A 19,418-nucleotide genomic window follows, 5' to 3' on the forward strand; every position below is an offset into this window, starting at 1 on the left:
AGAGAGAGAGAGAGAGAGAGAGAGAGAGAGAGAGAGAGAGAGAGAGAGAGAAACTGAGCACAAGCGGGGAAAGGGCAGAGAGAGAGGATCCTTGTTTTCATTCTTTATCAGGACTGTCTAAGTTAAGAGTTTTACCAATTATTTCTTCGCTTCCTTACTTGGCATAGGAAAAGAAGGGCCCTTTTGTTGACAGCTTGCCCTCAGTATTTTATAAAACATAGTCATGATATCATCATGCTCTTCTGAAAAATATTATGTATTTCATTGCTTAGATATAACAGTAAAATAATTTTGATAATAAAATTTAAAGAAATAATGAGCATTAAAAGGATATAATTTTACATTTTCAGGAAGAAGTCTTTATATTCACTTACATAAATGGAATTTACATTAGAGATATTTGTGTTCTGTAATCAGAAAACGGGGGGGGGAAAATAACAGCATCATGACTATACATGCCAGTTTGCCTGCTGTATTTTTGAAATGGGCTTATTGTCCTGGTGTTCTTATTAAGAGTGACTCTTTTCAGTTTCAGAAGTGTTCTGGTTTTGGTGTTAATTATATAGCTGCTCTCTTATGGGAGATGTGCATCATATTATAAATTATAAAAGTGATTATAAAAATGATATGTTGGGGGGGGGCACCTGGGTGGCCCAGTCAGTTAAGTGTCCAGCTCTTGATTTTGGCTCAGGTCATGATCTCACAGTTCGTGGGTTTGAGCCCTGTGTCAGGGTCTGTGCTGACAAGTATGGAGGCTGCTTGGGATTTTCTCTCTCCCTCCCTGTGTGCTCCTCCCTGCTCGTGCTGTATCTCAAAACTAAACAAACATTTAAATAAATAAATAAATAAATAAATAAATAAAATGATATGTTGGTTATTGATTAAACAGTGTAGACTCAAAGCAGCTTCCTCAAGAGCCAATTGACCATCGCATCATGCATCTGTCTGGTATTAAGCATGCCACAGGTTAAGCCATTTACTGTGAAGACATGCCTACAGTAGACCAGGAACTTTTCTTGACTTTTGTAACAAGTTTAAGAGCTCATGCTAAGATTGTGTAAGTGCTAAAGTTCCTAATAGGCATTAATGATTGCCTTTTCGTCTAAGTCATATTAGTGATAAGTAATGGTACAAAGAGGATTGGCTGTTTGTTGGCGATATCCAATGCAGATTAGAAGGGAATTTAGATCAAAATGTAGGATTTACTACAATTTGTCCTTCCATATACAGTTGACCCTTAAAACTCACAGGTTTAAACTAAGCAGGTCCACTTACATGCGGATTTTTTTTTTGTACCAGGACTATAAAAACGTTTTCTTTTCTTTATCTTACTTTATTGTAAAAATATAGTATATAATACATATTACATACAAATATGTGTTAATCCACTGTTGATGTTATCAGTCAGGCTTCTGGTCAACAGTAGGCCCTTAGTAGTTAAATTTTAGAAGAGTCGAAAGTTACATGCAAATTTTCAATGGTGTAGGGGGTCAGTTCTCCTAACTCCTGCATTGCTCAAGGGTCAACTTCATTCAAGTTCAAGTAATAGCTTCATTATCCCATGAATTTTTTTCCCAGTTGTCTAGTAGAGAACTATTGGAGCAGCCCCTAGATGTATCTTACCACTTGACTATCTTATTCTCCAATTAAACATGTTCTCCATGGACTTCATGCTAGGGGGCTTCTCTGAGGACCTGCTTTGTGTGTTCTCATCTAGGTCTGTTGATCTGTCAGAAGCTCCCAGCCTTCCAGGCATGGTGGACATTGTGACTGAGGAACATGGTGGACATTGTGACTGAGGAACATGGTGGTGTAAACTCTTTCTGCCTTTTAATTCAGCATGAGAAACTTCTGATGACAGAAGAGGTACTGCATTTTGCTTTCTCTTTCAAAAATAATTTCCTCAGTTAATGGCATTGCACATTTTCTTAAAGATGGCATCAAATTTGGTACATTATAAAAGATGCCAATAATTCCTCAAAACACTGTATTCTAATGGTTAATGAATTCAAATATATTCATTTTCCACATAAGTCAAGAAGTTGACTAGTTGTATAAAAGATACTTATTGTTTTCTATTTTCTAGTAGTAAAATAGTATGCTAACAAATATGAAAGGGTAAATGAGGAGAGAATAATAACTTTTATTTGCTAATCTCTCCCTTAAAATTCCCCACCATTGCCCTAATCTCAGCGCATCCAAAATCCAAACTCAAGTAATATGTCCACCATGAAGCCTTTTTCTTATCCTTTAATACAGTTCTGTCTCCCTCTCAAAATTCAGTGTGATTCATTCATTTATACTGACATGAATTCAACAGACATTTTTAAATGAGCACCTAATATGGCTGGCCACCATAGCTGAGCAAGATCCATATGGTCTGTAAGCTTATAGAGCTTAAAGACAAGAAGAAAAGGCAAAGTGGACCTTTAATGTGCTTCCTACTTTGTATTGTTTATTTATTTATTTCTTTGTCTTATGTGTTTCCCCTACCTAGTAAAAGTCCTTGAGTGAGACCCCATGTCTGATTCATCTGTATATTCCACACATTGCTTCCCATGTAGCAAGGTGGAGGGACAATGTTAGCACTGTTGCCATTTGAAAGTTTCAGATGATTCAAAACGATTTGGCTGTTATATCTTAAGTTTTCAGAAAATGCAGCAGGGGCAGTGTTCAGTAGGTTTTCTGCCGAACTCAGATTTCTCAGTTTAATGTTTACCCAAAAGAGCTTCATCATTTGACATAGTCTCTACCTCTGGCTCTTGCTGGCTGATTTAGTTGATAAAAATGAAAGTTTGATGACTGTGAAGTCAAGGTTGAAATTCTCCCAAAGCAGGGCTGTGTGGGACTGGCAGAAGACAATGAGAATTATGGCCTTTGCAAAATGTTAATTAAACAAGCAAAACCATTCTGAGATGCACCATAGGACTTCGTCTGTGTGGTGTGGGTATGTTGATTATGAGCATCGCAAAGACATGTCTGTGTGCCAGGTCACAGAGGCAAAGCTAGGCATCTGTGCAGAGTGGAGAGCATTGTGAACGCCTTTGTAAGTTTATTTTTTTTTTAATTTTTTAAATGTTTACTTATTTTGAGAGAGAAAGAGACAGAGAATGAGCAGGGGAAGGGCAGAGAGAGAGAGAGAGAGAGAGGGAGACATAGAATCTGAAGCAGGCTCCGGGCACCGAGCTGTCAGCACAGAGCCCGACCAACCATGAGATCATGACCTAAGCCAAAGCTGGATGCTTAACCGACTGAGCCACCCAGGCGCCCCACCTTTGTTAGTTTAATTCTTTTTTTTTTAACTTTTTAAAAATGTTTATTTTTGAGAGACAGAATGCGAGCGGGTTAGGGGCAGAGAGAGAGGGAGACACAGAAGCAGAAGCAGGCTCCAGGCTCTGAGCTGTCAGCACAGAGCCCGACGCAGGGCTTGAACCCACGAGCTGTGAGATCATGACCTGAGCCAAAGTTGGATGTGCAACCGACTGAGCCACCCAGGTGCCCCAGTTTAATTCTTTTTTTAATTATGCCTTTAAAAAATCTTTTCATTATAGAAATTTTAAACATGTATAAAAATAGACAGTAGTACAATGAGTCCCCATAGACCCATCATCCAGCTTCAACAATTGTCAATATTTTGCCATTCTTCATGTATCTCCCTACTGTCCTCACCCACCCACATCCAGCAAACACACACGTGTGTGTGTGTAAATGCACATGCACACTAGATTTAACTTTTTTAACTATAATTTTTTCTAAAGACAAAACTACTGTGTGCTCATTGTAGAAACGATTTCATAGTTTAAAGTTAATTTTAAAATGAATGATTGAATTGTGGTCATGGTATGAGGTGAGAGAGAACTGAACACTCGTGGTGAATTCTTCTGGTTCTATTGCGCCTTTCTGGAGCCTTATTTTTTTTCCCATCAACTTTCTGCCCTGATCTCTGTTTGAACCCCCCACCTGCAGGTACAATAATGAAGGGGATGCTCTGTGCTTGATTATGTCTTGACTCCTAGGCTCAGTCTCTTCCTGAAAAGCCTGTGCTACACCAGGGTTTGGGACAGAGATTTGCTCACCAAGAGTGTTGTACTTTCATTCTCTCCCTCCCTTCTCTCTGATGAGATGGGCTGTGACCTTCTGGTCCTCCTGTTCATGAAGGGTGGCCCTGATCATGGTGGCAGCCATAGGTCAAGGTGTGTGACTGGCTCTCCTAGGCCAGCTGGCCCTCAGCAGCCCCACAGGTTGGCTTAGAGCCTGAGTCTGCTGTATGACAGTCATTGATGCCCCTCGTCAGCCCCTTCTGCCAGTGATGCAGCCCAAAAACCTGAATATGCCTGGTGCCTGGGTGTTGGTTCCCAGATGGTCCCCATACAGGGCAAAAAAGAAACCAGTGGAAGAGGCAGGCCACTCCAGATTGATAGGTAGTGGTTTTCATAAGCAAGGTAACTTAATGGGCTTGTCTTGGGCAGCCACAAGTCTGGTAGATGTCTGCGCCCATCTGCCAGAGTCTTAAAAGTTTGTAGGTATTGATGCCTTAACTGGGTTCAGTCACATGTGCCATCCAGATGGTCCATACCACACCTCACTCTCCTAAGGCTCCATCCTTGAAACAATTTCTAGTGTGGAAACTACTTTTCAAGGACAGGGAAAGAGTGAGGAGCCTCCATTTTCCTGGGTCAAGTGCAAGGATCAACTGGTGGTCACATCCTGTCAGTGACATCCTCCAACGCTGGGGTCAGCAGGCCAACTCTGACAAATGCATTTTCTTGCTGAAGCCTTTGTTAACTGCTGCACTGCACATGTGAAGGGTTATTTGTTGTGTGTCTGGCTCTGTGCTAGGCAGGAGGAGGAAAATGAATGAAAGGAGAGGACCTGGTGCCTGTGCTCCCTATTGTAGGTGTTCTGTGTTGGTCAGCTTGTCTGTGCCGTGGTCGCAGATTCAGAAGTTCAGGCAAAGTGAGCGGCCAAGTGAGTGAAGATTGTCTACCAATATTTGGAACCACTGATCCTGACAATCGAGGTAATGAGTTCAGGGGTAGTGCCAGAAGAGCACATTTCAGTGGGGTTGGCTACAGTAACAGGAAAGAAAATCCGACTCATAGTGGTGTCCAAAACACAGGGGCTTTATTGGCTCCGGACTGAATCAGTGTCAGCAAAGAACCTGATTTTGTGCCTTTCCTCTCTGCTGCCCACAGTCCAGGCCTTATCCCTGTGGTCACAGGATGGCAGCCAGGTGTTTTCCGTCCATGTCCAGGGAGCAAGAGAGAGCACCATTGTCCCAGTGTTCCATGTACAAGTCCTGAGATCCAGCCTTATCAGGCCATTTAGGTCACATGTCCATCTCTGAATGAATGATTGGCCAGAGGAATGGAGGACCTGTTGGTTACTGCTGGGGGTTAGATTTACTTGAAGTGCAAGGGCTGCCGGGGGAGCGATGAAGATGGAAACAGAAATCTGATCGCTGAAGGGGGCAGCTGAGAGGAATGCTGCCTGGGAAGCCAGCATCCAAGACAGTGGACATGCCTTGTGGCCCTGAGTTCACCTTCACCCCAAGTCTTTCAGGTGTGTGCAGGAATCAGCAAGATGCTCTGCAAAGCAAATAGTGGAGACACTATTTTTAAGTTCTTTAGTGCATATCTTAAATGAGTATTGAGGAATAATAGATCCTATGATGCCTGCAGGTATTTTGGCAACTTAAACAAATTGGAGTATTGCATTTTCTATCCTGTTTTTTAGAAAGGAGTTAGAAATTTACAAAGATTATAAGACTCGCCTCCATGAAATGATAAGGTGTTCTTCTATGTCCATTTCATTGGTTCTTATAATTTACTAAATAATGAAAGCATGCAAGTAGGGAAGGCAGCATGAATAGATTAGATTCAGCTCAGACAGATGCATGGATGTGGAAATACATTATCTTTACAACAGAATGAATCAGTTATTCTCTAGGTGACTAGGATGCCCTGTGGCAGAGAAAGAGAAACTGATGTGGCTGAGATTAGTGTTTCCAGAAGAACTTGGCTTTGTGTGTGTTTCCTGTCATGCTGCTTTACTCCTAGGAACATACAGTCTGTTTCTGGACAATGTGTTCAGTGTTTTAAAATTAAAATAAGGGGCACTTAGGTGGCTCAGTCGGTTAAGCATCTGACTCTTGATTTCCGCTCAGGCGATGACCTCATGGTTCATGAGTTCGAGCCCCATGTTGGGCTCTGTGCTGTCAGCTCAGAGCCTGCTTGAGATTCTCTCTCTCTCTCTCTCTCTCTCTCTCTCTCTCTCTCTCTCTGCTCTCTCTGCCCCCCCCACTTGCTCTCTCTCTCTGCCCCTCCCCTGTGCGCTCTTGCGCGCACTCTCTCTCTCTCTCAAAATAAATAATAAACTTAAAATTTTTTTTTAAATAAAATCGTGTCAAGAAGACAGACATACAGAAGTTAAGTTGCAGTCAAGGAGTGATAAGGCCTCCCAGATTTTCCTGGCAGTTTAAAATTGAAACATTCTCTTCCCTTCTTAGTCCGGTGTTGACTGCTGTGCTTGCCTCCTTTATATATATATGTGTATATATATATATGTGTATATATGTATACACACACACACACACACACACACACACACACACATTTATTCCCCAGAACTTGGTTTAGAGTCACTTCTGAATAAGAAATTATTTCTTGGGGTGCCTGGGTGGCTCAGTTAGTTAAGTGTCCAACTTCAGCTCAGGTCATGATTTCATGGTTGGTGGGTTGGAGCCCCACCTCGGGCTCTGTGCTGACAGCTCAGAGCCTGGAGCCTCCTTCAGATTCTGTGTCTCCCTCTCTCTCTGCCCCTCCCCCACTTGCACTCTGTCTCTCTCTCTCAAAAATAAGAAAAATTAAAAAAATTTTTTAAAGAAATTACTTCTTAATTACTTCTTAATAAGAGATTATTTACATGATGTTTCATCAAAATTTTGTTGACAATCCTTTGCCCAGTTACCAGTAGCTAAATATCTTCCCTTCCCTGTCCCTACCTTCCAGCCAAATAAAGTTCCAAACAAGCAGATACCTCTCTCCCTGCCCTCCCTCACTCCAACTGGCAGATCCCCAGTTGTTTGCCAGAGAATACCAGCATCAAACACCAAACTCTGACACTGTGAAGAAGAGCTGCCTCATGTTTTTATCAGAGGTCAAGCTCTCCGAGGTCAATTAACTGGATCAGAGTGGAGTTAATCAAAATATTTAGTGGGAAATATTCCCAACTCCCTATATATCATATTTTTTATCATTTTTTTTTGACAAGAACAGTTTCAGAAATTGTCTCAAAGTTGCTCAAAGAGTAAGCAGCAAGTGAAGTGGAAAAAAATTAAACTTAAAAAAAAAATAGGATTTATAAAACTTCTGTTTTCAACCTGGAATATCTGAATCTTAGATTAGTAAGAAAATCATATAAATTCATTATGGAAGGAAGTGTGGTATCAATCTAAATTAGATAAAAGTAAATATATCTCTGTCTCTAACACTGAGGTTTGATCAAGCTTATGCTTTTTAGAGGGTTTAATAGTTTTAATGGGAAAACTCCATCAAAACTCTTGGCTTAAGGGGTCAGGCTGATGACCATAGTGAAAAAAAATATGCTCCCACCCAGAATCTCCTATCAATCATCATGATCAACAACATGACCATAGCTAACACTTCTATAGAGTTCACTATGGAGTTATACAGGTCAAAGCAGGTTTTATACATTAACTCACTAAATGCTCACCACAGTCCTATGAGGAAAAACTATTATCCTCATTCTGATGAGGAAACGAGAAGACAGGTCATACAGATGGTCACGTAGCCAGACAGTACTAGAAGCAATTAACAAACCCTCTATGGAAGAACCCGGGTCCCATGGTGGTAAAAACAAATGAACCACTTTTGAATGGAGGAAATGACAGGATCACAGTACAGCAGCCCTCCAGAGTATGTTGCTAGGTCTAAACATCTCCTAGTGGCCAGGGAGAAACAGAGTTAGGATAATTCCCAACTGCTAGCAGGCTGGAATTTCATGGATGGACAATAATCCATGCTAGATAATGTTGGCAGGAGCTGGCATGTCACATTTGCCAGTGGACACAGGGATTACAGCAAAGTAAACTCCTGGAATAGATAAGAAAACAAGTCTAGATTATTATAGCTACATTCCTGATTATGTGTACCCACCACTGTTCCCCTTCACTGGGCGCCCAGTGGAAGCCAATGGGAGTCCATGTATAAGTGGATTGGCGGTACTTAGACTGAGCTTGTAATGGAATCTCACTTCCAGGGCTGGAGATCCCAGGTGCTCTACTGCCCTGCGCAAATGCTGTGTGGGGCTGGCAGGCAGATCCACCATGATCCTTATCACTGGATGTCTTCAGCTAGCACTTATTGAGCACTTATTATATGCCACGTAAGCTCTTTATATGCTTCATTTTTATCCACACCACAACTGTTGGAGCTGTGTGCCCAAGTATATCTCCATTTTATAGATGAGGCTCAGAGAGAAGAAATAATAGGCCCACAGTCAAATAGGTAGTAAATGGAAGGGCCCCTGGGTGGCTCAGTTGGTTAAGTATCCAACTTCACCTCAGGTCGTGGTCTTGGCAGTTCATGAGTTCGAGCCTCACTTTGGGCTCTGTGCTGACAGCTCAGAGCCTGGAGCCTGCTAAGGATTCTGTGTCTCCCTCTCTCTCTGCACCTCCCCTGCTCACACTCTGTCTCTTTCTCTCTCTTTCTCTCATTCACTCAAAAATAAACATTAAAAACTTTTTCGAAAACAGGTAATAAATGGAGAAAATGGACGTAATTCTGACTGGGTCCAAAGTCTATGCTCTAAACCCATGTGCTGTATGGCCCTGGATGCATAAAATGGGTTGTAGAATGAATGGTACAATCTTTCTGGAAAATATTATTTCCATTTTGGGACCACCTTTTGTGCTGGGGTTTTTTTCTGAACATGCTCTGTTTCTTTTGTCTCGATGGGCACACTTGTATTTATTCTGTGAGGAGCCACTCTGAAGGCTGGCTCTTAACCCAGGTCACTAGGATCATACTGAGTGAAAATGCATGGGATTCCAGAGCAGGAGAAACGCTGCCCCAACTCAGGCGATGCCCCACCGGGGGTGGCTGCTGCCACAGGGCTGGATCTCTTGCCCAGGGAGCCTCACTTTTCTGCTCTTTCCAGGAACTCCAGAAAGGAAACTGGAAAAGTTGATGAAGCATTTAGAGTGGTTGATAAAATTCTAGAAGCTAAAGCTATCTGAAAAAAGTGATGAGATGGGAAGCAACCCTGGAAGCTTTCTAAACATGGCTAGTTTCTTGCTACTTTTACCTTTTAGAAACCATATAGAAATCAGCCTAGGTGGATGTTGCTTCTCAGGAACAGGCATTTCATTCACATGCGCATTTCCTTCTGTCTCGTGTGTGTGTGTGTGTGTGTGTGTGTGTGTGTGTGTGTGTGTGTGTAGAGCCCAGCAGGGAGGCAAAGTGGGAGGCACGACCCCCTATACTGTGCACTGACTGCCTGCCTTGTCATGGCTCCAGTTGTTCCAGGATGTTGTCTCTTTTTCTGTTCACGACCACCCTGAAGATTGGAAAACTGAGGCTCAGAGTGCTTATGGAGCATGAACACAGCCATACAGCAGCTGCTAAGTGACAAAGCTGGTCATCAAATTGATGCTTTTCTTAGGATTTCCAAAGCCTGTGTTTCTTTCTCTTCCATCCTTTCTCTCTCTGACTTCTCTCCATTCCTTCCAGAATTCCTTCCTTCCTTTAGGTACATATGTAATTCAAATGAAATTTCCCTCTTACAAAATAGTTGATTTGAATTTTCCAGTAATCTATTTTGAAATAATTTAAAATTTACAGAAAGGTTGCAGAAACATTAAGAAACCCCAGTTATTCTTTATCCAGATTTACCAGTTATTAACACTTTACTACACTTTTCTTTATCATTCTCTCTCTTTCTGTACACACACACATTTTTTCCAAGTCATTTGAGAGTAAGTTACGTGCTTGTTTATACCTAAATACCTAAAGCATGTATTTCCTAAGAGTAAGAATATATCTTACATAAACAGTTATCAAAATCAGAACATTAACATCAACACAATACTATTAGTTAATCAACAGACCTTATTCAAATTTTGCCACTTGTCTCAGTCATGTCCTTTATAGCAAAAAAATAAATGTACCATCGGTCTTAACACATATTTTCCCCACTATGCTCTCCTGTCATCCATGCTAGAAAGCATCCTTAACGCCTGCCATGCAGGATTGGATTTACAGAGATGTGTTGCTGGGTAGGTATGGGCTTTCTGTGCCGCATCTCAGGGCAGAGAAGAACTCATTTAGCATTGTCTGTCTTTAAGTGAATTCCCAGGATATAGGCCTCTAGTGCGTGTTTGGAACTACCATCTCATAATTTTTCTCTCCAGCCCTGATCCCAAGTTCAGGAGGAGTCCTAAGACTAACCATCCCTGAGTGTATAGCCAGACCTCTGTCAGCTGTAATCAGTCCAACCACTTGAGGTCAAAGCCCATCATGTTTCTTAATTCCATAGCTGTATTAAACCTGAATATGGTCACAGGCTGCCTGGATAATGTCACCTGGAAGGTATAGAAAAGTCCCCTTGCACCATCACCCAGCCTTACTAGCTGTGTGACTTGGCAAAGCCCATCTCCTTGCTTTAAAATTATATATAAATAAAATAATACTGATCTCAAAGATCCATTGTGAAGATTCTAAGACATAACACAAGCATGCTTGGCATAGAGCTTGGCACGTAATATGAGATCCATAACTGTAAGGGGTAATTACTACTAGGTTTAGATGTTTTTGTCATTCTCCAGACAGTGTTGTCTGCTACAGAACTAACACACTGGCAGGCACCCCCGGTGTTTCCCAGTATGAGATATTTGTGGGACCTGCCTGGAGATTTCTGTGCCCCCTTTATAGAATTCTGGAGTTGGAGGGTTCAGGGTAGCACAGGAATGTCTTTTGACAAGTTTTCATAGTGCTCCAGGTGATGCTTAGGGTCAGTAAAATGTGGCAAACACTTGAAGGATAGGTCTTCTTTTTGGGAGAAGAGGAGAAAGCATCTTTAGCATAAAGTGATGATGGTGTGAGCATCTTGGAAATATCTGTGTTTAAGAGGGTTCCTCCCTTTGTGCTATTGTATGTTCTTGCCTCCATTCCTGCCATATGTGTTTTTGGGTGAATTCAATTATTGTTCTTTCCCTTGACATCTTCTTTAGCTATTTTATTCAGTTAAGTAATGTATTCAGTCCGTCTTTTACTTGAATTTTAATTTGTATCCTACCCCTTACCCTATTTATAAATATAAAAGTGATACAGGATGCTTTAAAAGGAGTATTTATACTACTTTTAAGTATTCGTCTTCTTAACTCAGTAGTTTGAGGTATTTTTTTTCTTACTATGCAGTTGTCATTTGGATTAAGAATTTTTGGCCACTAGGGGCGCCTGGGTGGCTCAGTCGGGTAAGCATCAGACTTCAGCTCAGGTCATGATCTCATGGTCTGTGGGTTTGGGTTCAAGTTCCGCATCAGGCTTTGTGCTGACAGTTCAGAGCCTGGAGCCTGCTTCAGATTCTGTGTCTCCCTCTCTCTGCCTCTCCCCCACTCATGGTCTGTCTCTCTCCATCTCTTAAAAATGAATAAAGGTTAAAAAAAAGTTAAAGAATTTTTGGCCACGTATTTCAATGAGTGGTAACTGGAGGTAATAGTTGTAACAGCACTTTTTTTGCTCCCAAACAAATATTTAAAAAATAAAATATGTGGAACACTATATCAAGTCTTTGTTCTTGAAGGGAGTGATATTATTGTTTTTTTTCCACTGTTAAAAAATATGTCAACCCTTCCTAACCCTGATGTCACAGCACTTGAGGGGCATTAAAAACCCCCCATTCATAAAGAGACAGCGGAGGCTGGGAGGCAGGTGACTGAGCAGGTATCAAACTGATCTAATTTCCCAGCTCTGAAGTTAACATCCCTCTCTACAGGATGCCACTTCTTATTTCCCTCTGAAATTCCATTAGCTGGGATGGGCTTTCCACTGGAGAGCACAGAAGACAATCTGTACAATAGGATTTGCAAGAGATCTAGGAGCTCTGAAACCCAGATTATCTTCCCCACATCCTGTTCTACTGGGCATAATACAGATAGACTCCTTCATATCCAAATGGCTTTTCAGTCTTTAAGGGCCTCTTATTAAAATGGAAATATGCCTGGAGGAATCCCTCCTAAACCCATAGTGGGATAACATTTTATGTTGGGGATTAGTTGATCAAATTAGTTGAGAAAAACACCTAGGGAGGCAGAGAGGGAGGGCACCATGGGAGGAGGGCTGCAGGGTGGGCAATGAATGTTAACAGTATTCTAAAACTTTTCTGCTTTACAGGTGTAGCAGAAACAGCTCTGTCCAATACTTTTTAGCTTTTTATTTTTTTAATGTTTATTTTATTTTTGAGAGAGCGAAATGGAGAGTGCACACATGAGAGACAGAGAGCATGAGCATGAGTGCACAAGCGGGAGGGAGAGAGAGAGAAAGAAACAGAGGATCTGAAGCAGGCTCCATGCTGACAGCAGAGAGCGATGAGGGGCTTGAACTCTCAAACTGCAAGATCATGACCTGGGCCAAAGTCAGACGCTTAACCAACTGAGCCACCCAGGCACCCCTAGCTTTTTATTTTTTAAGTGAAGTTGGTATTTAACAAAACAAATTCTGAGTGGATAGGTCAGAACTCTAATATTGCAAGAATTTGAGCCCACTGACTGGATTTTTCAATGTACAGTCTTTGATAAAAGTTTAAATAAAATTGAGATTTGAGTTTTTGACATTTTAATCTTTAATGTTTTATAAATAAAACATTATCTCATTTTTATGTATTTTTTCTTTACTTAGATTTGGGGTAAGATAGGAAATCCAGACTCCAATACAAAAGATTTCCTTGGGAATCTCCCTTAAACAATTTGCAAATCACTGTTATTGGATAAATTTTTAATTTGTTAAAGTTCTGCCTTCTGCAGTCTGTCATTACTGCCAGAAGTAATGACTTCTGGCTAGTCATTATTATATTCTGGTTTTTTCTCTGTTTAATTTTTTCTCCCATCTTCCAATTTGATATATCTGACCTTTTTGTCTAGTTTTCTTGGTGGTAGTTCTAGGTGTAAATTTTACGTATATATATGTATATATGAAACATTATATCTGGCAGCAACATTTTATCAGTTTACATCTAAAAATCTTACATTTCATAACATCATTTTACTCTCATTTATAGTAGTCTTAAGAAATTTCCTCTTTATACATTGAGTACCACATAAAGCAAGGTTATAATTTTGCTTCAAATGCAATTTATAAAATTCAAGAGGAGAAGAAAGCTAATTGTGTTTACCTGTATTTGTTGTCTTTCCATTGTTCTCCCTCCTTCCTGATGTTCCAAGATTCCTTAAAAAAAAAAAAAAATCACTTCTTGGGGCACCTGGGTGGCTCAGTCAGTTAAGTGTCCAACTTCAGCTCAGGTCTTACCTCACCATTTGTGAGATCGAGCCCTACATTGGGCTCCGTGCTGACAGCTCAGAGCCTGGAGCCTGCTTCAGATTCTGTGTCTCCCTCTCTCTCTGTCCCTCCCCCACTCTCACTGTGTGTCTCTTTCTCTCAAAAATAAATAAACATTAACAAATTTTTTAAAATCATTTTTGTCTGCTTCAAAAACTGTTCTTAGCTGTTATTAGGACATGTCTGTTTAAGACAAATTAATTTTCCTTCATCTAAGAATGTCTTGATTTCTTTTTCATTCTTGAACAATATTTTCACTAGGTATAGATTTCTGAGTTTATAGGTCTTTTAGCAGTTGAAGAAAGATGTACCATTTCCACTGGCCTCCATGGTCTCTAATGAGAAATCTGCCTTTTGAAGTATTTTCTCCTATAGATGAGATACTGTTTTTCTCTGTCTGCTTTCAAGATATTTTCTTGTTTTTACTTTTCAGAAGTTTGACTCTGATGTATCTCGGCATGGATTTCTTTGGATTTATCATATTTTAAAATATTCACTCAGCTTCTTGAATCTATAGGTTTGTGCCTTTTGCCAAGTTTAGGACATTTTCAACCATTATTTCTTCAAATATTTGACGTCAGTGACCCAAATGTTCAATCTTTTATTATAGTTATACAGGTTCCTGAAGCTCTGCTCATTATCGTTTCAGTCTGTTTTCTTTCTGATGTTCAGGGTAGGCAGTTTCTTTTATTCTATATTCTTGGTCACTGATTATTTTCTCTGTTGTCTCTATTCTGTTGTTGAGCTTTTCCATTGAGCCTCTTAAATTTGGGTTGTTGTATTTCTTAGCTCTAAAATTTCCATTTGGCCCTTTTTATATCTTCTCTTTCTTTGCTGAAATTTTCCATTTTCCCATTTGTTTTAAGTGTTTATGTAAATGCTCACTGAAGCATTTTTATTACGACTGCTTTAAAATCCTTGTCAGATTATTCCAACATCTGTGTCATCTCAGTGTTGGCATCACTTGATTGTCTTTTCTCATTCAAGTTGAGTTCTTGGTATAATAAATGATTTTCAGTTGTATTCTGGACACTTGAGTATTATGTTGTAAGACTCTGGATCTTATGTGAATCTTCTATTTTACAGAACACCTCTGACCCTGTGTTGGTAGGAAAAAGGGGGTTGCCCTGTTATTGCTGGGTGAAGGGTGGAAGTCCTGATTCCTCATATGGTTTCCACCGACACCACCACAACACAGGGTTTGGGGCATCCCATTACAGCCTGACAAGGGTGGATATCTAGATTTTGCATTCAACTTTTTCAGATAGGGATGGGGCCACGTTTTTTTTTGTTTTTGTTTTTTTTTTTCTCTGTAGTGTTTTGCTGGAGTAGAGTGGTTATTGTATAAAAGTTTTCTTGCTAGGTTTCCCATCTCTTGGTCCTTTGGCTGGAGAAAGTAGGCTTTTCTTTCTGTCTTTTCATATTGAAATTTTGGGATTGCTGGCTTCTCTGGCACCAACTCTGTGATATATGAAGCAAATAACAACAACAAAGAACATGAACTCACTGAACTCACCATGTGTCTTTCCTTGGGTTCCAGAGTTCCTAAGGGTCTGCCTTCTTCTCTCTACATTTTAGAGTCTTCTTCTCTATTTCTTTTATATATAAATAAAGAAGGCTGTTAGCTGTACTTAGGACGAAGAACCAAGAGAAGTACATCTAGTCCATCTCATCTTGGACCAGAAATCTCCTTGCCATCACATTTTGACTGACTCTAGAATGTCACACACCTTTTTCTAGGGCTCTGTGACCTGCCGTATTGGCAGACCTAACAGATACCCCTATAGAACCGTACTTTAAATCTGCAGATATAATGAAGCTAAGTGTTGTTTATGGCCCTTAACTGTGTAGCCTGCTGTTTCTCCATAATGGAATAACAACTGGGGAATGCTACCTGTTCTAGCTGAAAGCCTTCTTGACTCGGGTGTACTTTCCTATAACAGGTGAAATACGTATGGGATGTTAAGGACACTTTTATATGGAATCCCAAAGCCTGCTTGTTGTTCCCAAAGGAGGGGATCAAGAAATTGATGTCTGTGTTTCTACGGTTTCCCAAATACATACAGGTAATAATGGGGCCGTTGTGGAAGGGATGTGGTTAAAGGTTTCTGCTGGCTAAATACACCTGAGCAATTAGAGACCCCAAAAAAGTCTTAAGGAACTGAAAGAATTTGGAGTACTAACAGCCCTGTCCATTTGGGTATTAATAACTGCATCATTTCAAAGCTTTTAAGAGAGTATTATGAAAGTCTGGGCTTTTTGTTTATGGATCTGTAACTCCAGAACCAGTTATGGAGGCAGTAGGTCTCTTTTGCTATACTCTTGGCATTGGTAAGAATACAAAAGAGAAAAGAGGAAGGCCTGCCCTCCAAAGCTTATAAGTACCTAACTCACATGAAGCAGTTAGGAAATGGTATTGGACAGAATGCAACTGAGTACTAAATCATCTAAGTCAGAGTTTACACAGAAGGAATAAGAGTAGAAAGAATAGAGTGTTTGCTGAGAGCTAGAATCATCCAGAAAGTCCATGAAGATGAAGTCTTAAGTTTGGATTTGCAGTGAGAATGAGGTTTGTCTAGATGGTGAAAAGAGAGGCCAATTCTAGGCAATTCTACACCAAAATAAAATGCCACTCACTCACTCATTCCTTCTGTAAACATGTATTGCCTGTGTCTTATATACCAGGCAGCATGCATGTAAGAAAGGAGGAATGGCACAAAGACTGCCCAAGCTGGAATAAAGGATGCATTTAGGAGTGGCTGGTTTCAGTATCAGGGTAAAAGCAAGGGGAACAAAACAAAAGGGTTGACTTAGTAGGTCATACACACCAGTGTTATTACCAGAGCAGGTGGGCATGTGGGAATGTGGGGAAAGAGGCCTTTTAGGAGCTAGAACATTAAGAAGGGTCAAGTGAGCCCCACTCCAGTCCCGTCTGCTCCTCACTCCCTGTGTGATACTGGGCCCATCACTTCATCCTTCTTGGCTCCTCATATACAAACATGAGTTGTTACGATTAAAAGACCTCCAAACGTTAGGATGGCAAGGTAGAGCAAGACCTGCACCCAGGGAAGACCCGCTGGCCAACTTTAGCAGTAATTCAAATGGGAGTTGAGAAATGTGTCCAGTGGAGAAAGCAGAATGTGGGGAAAAGATCCAGGCTGAGAGAGGTTTGCAAGGGCATGAAATCTTGCTGCTTCAGGAAACCTATCCCATGCGTTTAGTAGGTAAAGGATACTTCGGGTATGGTTCATGGGGAAAATTTTCAAAAATTTATTGACACAATCAACAAAAGAAAGCCGGAGTAGCCATACTTATATCAGACAATCTAGACTTTAAAATAAAGACTGTATCAAGAGATGCAGAAGGGCATTATATCATAATCAAGGGGTCTATCCACCAAGAAGACCTAACAATTGTAAACATTTATGCACCAAATGTGAAAACACCCAAATATATAAATCAATTAATCACAAACATAAAGAAACTCATCGATAGTAATACCATAATAGTAGGAGACTTCAATACCCCACTCACAGCAATGGACAGATCATCTAATAAAAAAATCAACAAGGAAACAATGGCTTTGAATGACACACTGGACCAGATATACTTAACAGATATATTCAGAACGTTCTATCCTAAAGCAGCAGAATATACATTCTTCTCCAGTGCACATGGAACCTTCTCCAGAATAGACCATATACTGGGACACAAATCAGCCCTAAGTAAGTACAAAAAGATCGAGATCATACCATGCATATTTTCAGACCACAACGCTGTGAAACTCAAAATCAACCACAAGAAAAAATTTAGAAAGGTAACAAATACTTGGAGACTGAAGAACATCCTACTAAAGAATGAATGGGCTAACCAATAAGTTAAAGAAGAAATTAAAAAGTATATGGAAGTCAATGAAAATGATAACACCACAACCCAAAACCTCTGGGACACAGAAAAGGCAGTCATAAGAGGAAAGTATATAGCAATCCAGGCCTTCCTAAAGAAGGAAGAAAGATCTCAGATACACAACCTAACCTTACGCCTTAAGGAGCTGGAAAAAGAACAGAAAATAAAACCCAAAGACAGGAAATAACAAAGATTAGAGCAGAAATTAATGCTATCGAAACAAACAAACAAAAAAACCCCAAAAAAACAGTAGAACAGATCAGAAGCTTGTTCTTTGAAAGAATTAACAAAATTGAGAAACCACTAGCCAGTTTGATCAAGAAGAGAAAGGAAAGGACCCAAATAAATAAAATCAAGAATGAAAGAGGAGAGATCACAACCAACACAGCAGAAATAAAAACAACAATAAGAATATTGAGCAATTCTATGCCAATAAAATGGGTAATATGGAAGAAATGGACAAATTCCTAGAAACATATACACTACCAAAACTGAAACAGGAAGAAATAGAAAATTTGAACAGACCCATAACCAGTAAGGAAATCGAATTAGTAATCAAAAATCTGCCAAAAAACAGGAGTCCAGGGCCAGATGGCTTTCCAGGGGAATTCTACCAAACATTTAAGGAAGAGTGAACACCTATTCCCTTGAAGGTGTTCCAAAAAATAGAAATGGAAGGAAAAGTTCCAAACTCTTTCTATGAAGCCAGCATTACTTGATTCTAAAACCAGAGACCCCACTAAAAAGAACTATAGACCAATTTCCCTGATGAACATGGATGCAAAAATCCTCAACAAGATATTAGCCAACCAGCTCCAACAATACATTAAAAAAATTATTCACCACGACCAAATGGGATTTATAGCTGTGATGCAGGGCTGGTTCAATGTCCACAAAACAATTAACGTGATTCATCACATCAATAAAAGAAAGGACAAGAACCATATGATCCTCCCAATAGATGCAGAGAAAGCATTTTACAAAATACAGCATCCTTTCTTGATAAAAACCCTGAAGAAAGTAGGGATAGAAGGAGCATACCTTGAGATTATAAAAGCCATATATGAATGACCCAATGCTAATATCATCCTCCATGGGGAAAAACTGAGAGCTTTCCCCCTAAGGTCAGGAACAAGACAGGGATGTCCACTCTTGCCACTGTTATTCAACATAGTATTGGAAGTCTTAGCCTCTGCAATCAGACAACACAGAGAAATAAAAGGCATCCAAATCAGCCAGGAGGAGGTCAAACTTTCACTCTTCGCATGATGACATGATACTCTATATGGAAAACCCAAAAGATTCCACCAAAAACTGCTAGCATTGATTCATGAATTCAGCTAAGTTGCAGGATTATAAAATCAATGCACAGAAATTGGTTGCATTCCTATTCACCAACAATGAAGCAACAGAAAGAGAAATCAAGGAATCTATCCCATTTACAGTTGCACCAAAAACCATAAAATACCTAGGAATAAATCTAACCAAAGAGGTGAAAAATCTATACACTGAAAACTATAGAAAGCTTATGAAAGAAATTGAAGACAACACAAAAAAAATGGAAAAAGATTCCATGCTCCTGGATAGAAAGAACAAATATTGTTAAAATGTCGATACTCCCCAAAGCAATCCATGTATTCAATGCAATCCCTATCAAAATAACACCAGCATTTTTCACAGAGCTAGAACAAATAATCCTAAAATTTGTATGGAACAAGAAAAGACCCCAAATAGCCAAAGCAATCTTGAAAAAAAAACCAAAGCAGGAGGCATCACAATCCCGGACTTCAAGCTATACTACAAAGCTGTAATCATCAAGACAGTATGGTACTGGCACAAGAAGAGACACTCAGATCAATGGGAGAGAATAGAGAACCCAGAAATGGACCCACAAACGTATGGCCAACTAATCTTTGACAAAGCAGGAAAGAATATCCA

At 40.1% G+C, this 19,418-nt stretch overlaps 1 protein-coding gene across 1 annotated transcript in view; it reads left to right on the forward strand.

Moving 5' to 3' along the window:
• Positions 1-19,418, forward strand: part of LOC121030358 (aldehyde oxidase-like) — a 78,016-nt gene that overhangs the window by 32,721 nt on the left and 25,877 nt on the right. Inside the window, exon 5 of the mRNA XM_040474676.1 lies at positions 15,518-15,640. Within this exon, the coding sequence (XP_040330610.1) occupies positions 15,518-15,640 (123 nt within the window). The remainder of the gene's footprint in view (positions 1-15,517; positions 15,641-19,418) is intronic.

The sequence above is a fragment of the Herpailurus yagouaroundi genome, unplaced genomic scaffold (genome assembly GCF_014898765.1).
Source record: "Herpailurus yagouaroundi ecotype Mexico unplaced genomic scaffold, PumYag 140, whole genome shotgun sequence".
NCBI classification, from domain to species: domain Eukaryota; kingdom Metazoa; phylum Chordata; class Mammalia; order Carnivora; family Felidae; genus Herpailurus; species Herpailurus yagouaroundi.